This window comes from Mesitornis unicolor, unplaced genomic scaffold (assembly GCF_000695765.1).
Source record: "Mesitornis unicolor isolate BGI_N332 unplaced genomic scaffold, ASM69576v1 scaffold5885, whole genome shotgun sequence".
Lineage (NCBI taxonomy): Eukaryota > Metazoa > Chordata > Aves > Mesitornithiformes > Mesitornithidae > Mesitornis > Mesitornis unicolor.
In genome coordinates, this window is record NW_010186080.1 from 40,720 (window position 1) to 49,250 (window position 8,531).

At 44.7% G+C, this 8,531-nt stretch overlaps 1 protein-coding gene across 1 annotated transcript in view; it reads left to right on the forward strand.

The window, feature by feature from the left end:
* The window catches only part of KBTBD12 (kelch repeat and BTB (POZ) domain containing 12), a 27,382-nt gene extending 21,811 nt beyond the window's left edge, over positions 1–5,571 (forward strand). Inside the window, exon 6 of the mRNA XM_010185033.1 lies at positions 5,402–5,571. Coding sequence (XP_010183335.1) covers positions 5,402–5,571 — 170 coding nt within the window. The remainder of the gene's footprint in view (positions 1–5,401) is intronic.
* Positions 5,572–8,531: the final 2,960 nt, after the last annotated feature.

An 8,531-nucleotide genomic window follows, 5' to 3' on the forward strand; every position in this document is an offset into this window, starting at 1 on the left:
TATTTATCAACTTGGAATGCAAGAACCTCAATTGTGTGTTGGCAACCGTTAGCCAAGACAGGTGAGAGTGGCACTGAGCCCTACTAGCTGTGTAATGGCAATTCTACAAAAAAAAAGCCATGTACTTACCCTAGGTTCATTTTCTGGCCTTTTTTCCCTCATTTACATAAACTGCAACCCATCCGCTGGAACAGCAGTGGCACCGCTTGCGGCAGTGCAGAACCGTGTAGTAATTACTGTATTCCAGCTGAGCTAATGAGTTTGTATCTCCACACCAGCCCCTCTTGACAGTGGACTAGCTTAATAGTTATTTATTTTGACTAATCTCCCATAAAGGCTGCTCCCCCATGTCTCCTCCATTATGTGATTTAGATGGCGAATCATTCTAGTGCTTGGTTTTTATTACAGTGGTTATGGAACATTACTGGAATCAAATTAAATTTAGACGTATTAAGAAGTCTGGCACGGCAAATACCGCACTTGTGAAGTTCGGGGGTTGAGGGATTGGAACAAAACCCGTTTCTCCAGCACCTTCCCATGTTCCCAGCTAAATAAAGCAGAGAGGTGAACCCCGGGCTGCCAATCTGCCGATCTGCCGCGCTGTTTGGTTCCCTCTGTTAGGATCTACTGGGCAGCGATGAATAATTAAAGTTCTCCTGCCCACAGTTGTTACCATCTGAATAAATATTCCCACCAACCAAAGCGATTCAGCATCCCTGTGCTTTGCTCGGTATAGAAATCTGCTTGCGGCTGCCCGTGCACCAAGTCCATCCCGAAAAACACTGCTTGACCTTTCGCCTAATTCCCCTTCCAGCACTGGGGTGAGCTGCCAGGCTGCTGCCTGCACACCCTCCCCTCATTAACCAAAAACTCGCTGCTGCAAATAAGGCCAGAGCAGGTCAGGGGAATCGCTGGGGAGCAGCACCTGCTCGGTTCAGATCTGAATTTGACCCAGGATCTGACAGCACAGCGTTAGTAATTCAGTCATGCTTCTTACTGAGGCTTATTTATAGTTTATAAAGGGTTAATGAATGATTAATAGATAATTTAATGCATTTTAATTAATTGCTGGAGAGGTCAATAGGTTGTTTAGAAACATGGCTTGTAGCCATGTATGACATCTTCTATTGTGTTCATAACCGCCTGTCATGCACACAGTCTAAACATGCTTTATATCCTCTATTAATAATGTATTAACTCATTGTAAGGCATTTAGAAACAGTGTCTCAGGACGGGCTGAGAGCAGCAATCCTTATTCTGATAGCGCAGGTTTTACCCACGTGAACGGTGCATTGGTTTCAGGAACACCGATCCTGTAACGTGTGATCCTGCCGCTGCCCCAGTGCGAGCAGGACCGATGTTTGTGAGATGATGGCTGAAAGAGGCTTTGCCCATGAAATTATAAAATCTGGGCAGATTTTAAAAGCTGAAGCAGCTGGATCGATTCCAGGAAAAACAGTTGAAAGTGACTGAATTAGAAGTTCCTTCCTGCAGACCATCCCATTCTTTATATGTTGAATATATCGATTGGTGAGTGAATGGGTGGATCGTGAAACTATGATCCTGAAGAGCTACACGGCAGAGCAAGAGGACAGAGGTGCTGCCTAGGAGAGTGAATCTCTTACCTTGCTCCTTGCAGGTGCCCTGAAAGCAGTAATCTGCCACAGCTGTAAATTCAGGCCTCAACCTGGCTCCCAGCCCTCGCGGTGTCTGGTGGGATGCACTCAGCATTGCGATGCTGGGCAGGATGCTAACAGCCAGGCCAGGTCCCCTCTCGTGTGTATTTCCTGCCCACAGGCACGGATGATGGATGTATGCGACCCCACATGGGTGTTGGCTGTCTGAGGATGGCAGAGTTCGGGGGCAGCTCCTGCTCACAAATGGGATTGAAGGCCACAGACTTGATGAACTTATTCCTTTTCCTGCTGCAAATGAGGGGCCGGGACATCTGGTGGTAATGAGCTAAATGCACTTTTATCTCATTGCAACACAAACGTGAATTCCCAAGTCACCCAACTCTGCACCGTGTAATTATGAAAGCAGCTATTAGTGGCGAGGAGGATGAGTAGCAGAGGCCAGTCCCATGTGTTGGAAACCACTCTCTGGTACAGCTAATGGTGTGCAAAACCGGGTACAAACCAGCAGCGGAGCCTGAACTGGGGTGGCTGTGGTGGGTGACAAGGACTGGGGGAGCCATGAAAAGAAACACCTGAGCAAGTGTTCTGGGGACTGGCAAGCGCCTTGTGGTGTTTGAGTGCTTTTTTCCATGGCAAAAGCAGACCGTTAACAGTTTAACCACTACAGGTTTGGTGTCTGGATTTTAATGAACTGCTCCATGGCAAAAGAAAATAGAGCACATTGGGAGACTGCAAACTGGAAAGGAAAAGGTGACAACCTGAGCACCGACACGGTCAGGAGCTCAGGAGAGGTGCCCATGTGAGGATGGCAATGGGCTGCTGTAAGAAATAATGAAATACTGACTGTATTTCGGTGAGCTTGCCATAGATCTAATGTCTTTTTAAATTTAAACTAAAATTCAGCATGAATTTTTTCAAGTTCTGGCCACTGAGCAGAGTAGAGTGAATTTCTTTGTAACGGCTTATGAACAGAATAGCTGCATGGTTCGTAGTCCTGGATAAACCACAGCTTTTCCACCTGTTAAACATGTTATTTAATTCTACATCTGCTTCCCTTTAGGTCTCCCAACTGCAAACCTGATAGTTGTGTCTGAATGTTCGATTCCAAATAGCAGAGAGAACGCAAGGTCGAAAAAGACCAGAAGTGGAAATAAATACTGTATTTACATAGGAAGTTGTTCCTCCCCCAGCCTCCGAATCACAAATGGAATGCAGTTTAAAAAAAAGAAAAGAAAAGAAAAGGGGGGGAAGAAAAAGCAGATCAAATATTTATGTTGCCTGCAGTCATACTGGGGATCTTTCCAAGAACTGTTCATCCTGATTTATGGTGAATCCTGATTTAAATGGCATGAGAAAACTTAAAACGTGAAATGAAGTCTGGCCATATTTGGGGAGTGAATCACATTTGAAAAGAAACCCTTTAAAGAGCAAACATAGTCGTGTATATGGAGGGCAGGCAATCCCTTTCTGAAAATCAATATTGGTGTTGGTTTTTCTGCACGTTCAATGACATTTCATACGAAAAATTGTGGGGAAATGTTTTGTTTACAGACCAGGATATAAATGAGAATGTAAAGATTGTGTAATGTAAAGATTAGACTAATTTGGCTTCCAAACTGCTGTGCATTAGGGTTAGGTTTGTACTACCTGAATGACTCTCGTATAAGGTGGCTTAACTCTGCAGAAAAACGTAATGTAAGGAAAGCTGCTTACAACCTCTCACAGTTAAAGAAGAATGTAAAGAAAAATGCTGCCTCATTTTGTAGAAAAAAAATGAAAGCATTTGGAAGGGAGTGAAATCCTTTCATTAGGTGAGGTGATGTGTGGTTGTAATGCGGTGTGTGACAGGGAGGTCTGGGGGGCAGTCTGTGTCATACAGACCACCACTGTTTTGTAGATGTCACAGGATGCTCCTGTGAGCTGAGGCTGCTAAGATATTGCCTTAGAAAGAAAATGCAGTAAGTAAGGTGAACCAATGAGGCAGCATTGGAATTATTTGCAGCTTTTAGGTTTAAAACCGTTTCTTGGGATTAAAGCCCAGATCCAGCATCACAACCTGGAATCAGAGGTACTATTCCCTTTGAAAATCAGTACCTTTTATATTGTCCTAACAAGGGAAAAAAAGAAAAGAAGAGAAAAAGCTGAGGTGTTTTAATTCCTTTCTCTTTCAAAAAGAAAGGGGAGATGTAGGTTTCTTTCTGAAGTGTGGCTGTATTTTGTTCCTCACGTGAACCTTCTAACCCAAAGGGTGCTGCTTCCTTTCACATTAAACAAGATAAGGCGAGAGAAATGATTGCTTCCCTCAGTCCAACACCGTACTCTTTATCTCCCAGGCGTTAGAAGTTAACTAACGCTCCACGTGCCGGAAAGCTGAATTTGGAGTGGAACAAAATCAGCTACAACCTCGCACAGAAAAGGGAAATAAGGGACACCAAAGGTTCTGAGTCACTGGGGTCAGGGAAAAACACAGCGAGGCTGTGAGGGAGGGTTGCTGAATCCGCCTTTGATGTTATAATTATGAGGTTTTTTTTTTCCTGAAGAGTTGCAATCACTGGAACTCTCAGTTCCAGCGTTTGATTTTTTTTTCTTCCTCCGATTGTCTCATTTTTGCCACCATCCACGCCAAAGAAAATCCAGACGTGAAAAATTATTGCATAAAGGAGATGATCTAATAACAAATTCAGGGGCTGGAGCCTCCCACGTCCCAGCTCGGGTCTGTTTGTGTTGCCGTATTTGCCTCTTGGGAAGAACCTGTTCACTCTTGCAGGGTCACACAGAAATGAGCTCTTCGCTGGTACCAGCACGTGGGTGTTGTCTGCAGTTTCTCAGTTGTGGAAAAACACAGCTTTTCTGTGTTGGTTTGGTTTTGTTGGGTGTTTGGTTTGGTGGTTGTTGTTGGTTTTACTGGGGATTATTTTTGTGTTTGGTTGGGTTTTTTTTCCTCTCTAAAAAGCACTTTTTAGAAGGGATAGCTGAATGGGAAACTCAGTCTGGACCATGTAAAGCCTTTTAGGACTCCATAAAACAGTGCTGAGCGTTCAGTGTTTCTTGCTATGAGGATTCTCATCCCGGCACCTGTGGAGTCTCTGTGCTTTGGAAGTCTCTGAGGTCTGGCTTTTGCTACAGCTCTCCAGAAATTCATCAGAAGAAAGCTGACAGCAAAGCACATGCACATGCCCAGCTCGAAGTGAAGAAAGTTTACACTAAGGTTACTCGCTGTGAGAAAGCAGCTTTAAGATGAAAAGAAAATGTGAGCAGAAATGAAAGATGTGTTTTATTTTTAAGAGAGACCTTGGCTTTGAGTAACAATTGCTGGAGAGACCAGGACTTTTGTTAGCAGAGAAAGATTGTGCATTCTTATAGGAGGTTCAATATAGCACTGCTGGTTGGCAGCCGTGGCGCTCTGCTGCATGGGGATGCTTCCATTATTTTTTGTCAGTCTCAGTAAAAAGCTTCTTGTCTTGAGACTGGCTGTGATTTAACGGCATTCTTCTGCCCTGGCTGTTCATGACAAATTCCTCAGCACTTCAGAACAGCTAAAGTATTTTTAAAGCCCTGGGGGTTTCTCTCTGTCTCTATTTCTCCCCAGACTGCAGGATGTGCAGACTTTGCACCCCCAAAAAGCCATAGTGTTGAGGTGCTCCCAGGAGCCTGAGAACTGTGTTTGAGTTGGGGCACCTTACAGAAGGGTCATAATAATAACTGCACAAAGCAATTTGGTCCTGTTTGACTTGATGCCTGCTGTTGTTGCCTCTGTATTTCAGCTCGTCATGAAGTTATCACCAAGGAGATCCTCGAGCTGGACCCGTGGGAGAACCACTGGAACGTGGTAGCCATCAACGCCCTCATGCACGACAGCTACGACGTCTGCCTGGTGGCCAGGCTGAACCCGCGGGATCTCATCCCTCCTCCCCCAGATTTAGTGGACCAGTAGAAGCTCGGGGTCTCTTGGTGGTTCCAAGTTCTGCCGAAACGGAGGAATTTGGAGACGCAAATGCTGCATTGGCTCTAGATGACAGCCCAGTCCCATGGAGAGGAGCCGGCAATGTGTGCTCGAGGACAGCATTGCCTTTGAGCTGTGCTTCTCAGATGATGCTTAATTCACTCATACTGGTACTATGGACTTCTGTGATTGAAAGTCGAGGTTGCACAGCCCTCGTGTGTGGCTCTTGGCCTTCCATCAGGGTGTGCATGCCCCAGTGCTGGGTGGAGCCGGGGCTTCTGGGACTCTTTTCCTCACAGGCACAGGGACAGCCCAGGGCTCATTTCACAGCAGAGCAGGACATGAAGGAAAGCTCTAGCCAGGGAAATCTTTCCTTTGCTGTTCATCTCACCTGGTTCTGCTAAGCTACAGAGGAGGCTAAGAAACACATGAAGTCAGCTGGTGAAAGCCAGTCCAGCTGTACCCGAGGGCCAGACCGTACCTGACTGATGCAGGAGCAGAGGGGAAACAGGGAAGAGCCTTTGTTTGTTTTTAACAAAAAAACATTAGCCAAGTACACCAGCTACTGCAACCTTTATCTAACTCGCAGACAGGATGGTCCAAAAACCCTGTCTTTGCCAACCAAACCGAGTCTGTGCCAGTAGAAAATGACTTTTTTGGCAGCAAGTCACAAACGAGTCTCCCAGCAGGGTTAGTAGGCAGTCGGTACCACAGACAAGGAGAATCCTAAATTTTCCTAAAGATCCAGCTGTTGCAGGTCTGGTGCGACCAGAACCTTAAAGCTCAGTTAGGAAACCCTCTTCCTTTGAGAGATCGAGAAGGGGATGTAAAGGAAAAAGTAATAAATGAGACCGGTGTTCTCTGCACACCAGCTCTGCAGCTACAGGGAAAGGACATATGTGTTAAACAAGAAATGTTTATATGACAGCAGCTGTTTCTATACAAGTAGCCTTTATGAAGTAGCACAAGGTGAATTCTCTACTAACAGAATTGGCTATAACCACTGGAGGAATAATTCAATAAATCTCCATTTTCTTCTTCAATTGCATTTTAGGCTGCAAAAATGCCAGCTGGGGTTTTTTTTTGAGGTTTTTTTTTGCCTGCAAGCTTATGGCAGAGAGAGATGGAGTGGGTGGCCCAAAAGCTCTTTCTGAATTCTGACTTTTCTGATTCATGAACTATTCTCTGAAATACCAGAATATTAAGCTGTCATACAAAAATGATTAGCAGGAAGGTCACTGAAGTTTACCTGATAACGGCAGTGGGACACCGAGGGCTGCTCAGACAACAAGGGAGGGGAATCTGGTGGAGGGGAAACTAAGGAAAACACATAGAAAAGGAGCAAATCTGTGAGCCTCCCTTTATGTTTCCCAAGCAGAATACGTGTCACAGCCTAAACACATACTCCTGTGTTTGTATCATTTCGATATCATCGACTTTCTCTTTCCAATGTTCATGTGTTGGTCATCATCTGCCTAGGACAGAGTTCTGAACCATGAGCTTCAGTGGTACAAATGTATTTAATGTATTTTTAAACAGAATCAGTAGAAAGTTCTGCCAGTTAACCATCCAATACTGGAAACTCTTTTTATAACTTCTGTTGTCACTGCAAAGTAAAGATAATCTTGTTCTAATTTCTCCACAGAGCTCTCGAGGCAGCTGGAAGCAGCGCTCTTGAGCACCAGTGAAGTGTTTCCTTATGAAAGTCCAAATTCTGCAACTCCGTCTACTGATTTTGCTGCTTTCACCTTTTTCATTTTAAGGAAGAAAGGTTTAAAGTTGGGGTTTTTTTGTTTATGGTCTTTGCTCTGTGGTCTATTCCTGACAATTCAAATTGCTCCATAAAGCCTGAGCCAATCGACTGGATTTCCCTCTCTCAAAGGCAGTCCACTTGGAATATTTCATGGGGGGAAGAACCCCATGAACCTCATTTCATTGAGGTTCCACTTAAATCTGAGAAGAAACTTCTTCTCAGTGAGGGTGACAGAGCCCTGGCCCAGGCTGCCCAGAGAGGTTGTGGAGTCTCCTTCTCTGCAGACATTCAAAACCCGCCTGGACGCCTTCCTGTGTAACCTCATCTGGGTGTTCCTGCTCCGGCAGGGGGATTGGACTGGATGAGCTTTGGAGGTCCCTTCCAATCCCTAATGGTCTGGGATTCTGTGATTCTGTGTGATTCTGTGAAGTGAGAATTTTGCAGGCTTTCATTGGTCGTATTTAAACATGTATGTGGAACACAGCTAAGACTCCTCTATTATACTTTTAACCCAGTAGTGAGCTGGCCATGTCTCTCAGTTTCCACCCAGGTCCATATATCTAGCGCTATATATCAATCTGGGAATTGCTTTTTTCTGGATTAAATATCTAGAATGGGGGCAATAACTTCTTAATTTTGTTTGGGGTCATGGTTCATCCTTGGGGTGACTACGATTTGTAAACCAAAAGTTGAAAATGAAAGCTTGACTGAGTCAGAAAGGAGGAGAAAGCACGCCTATTAAAAGGTGAGAGTGTATGAATACCGCACGTCTGATGTGTCCACAGGTGGTCTCACATTGCTGCGAAAGTCCTTCAGAATCTTAATTTTGTCTATTACAAATCCTGATGCAAAAGAAAGAGAATATTACAGAATATGCATTTGCCGAGCTTGTGAGTTCCAGTGAAATAACAGTTTTTTCCAGTCCCTTTGGCTAGCTGAGCGTTTCACCAAGGCTGGCTTGACATCATCCATAACTAAAACGCAAACAAAGCCGCGCTGGCAAGCTTCCGACTATTAAATGAATGGGGGATTATTAAGCAAAGGCGCACACTTCAGTTTCACTTGAAACACTGAAGTACATCACCAGTTGCCAGATATGAAGAAAAACGCTGGAGAGGCAGCTGCTCGCGTGGCACACAGGGAGTAAGGCAAAAAATGAAATGCTAGGAAAAGCTATTTGAAGCCCTCCATATAATGT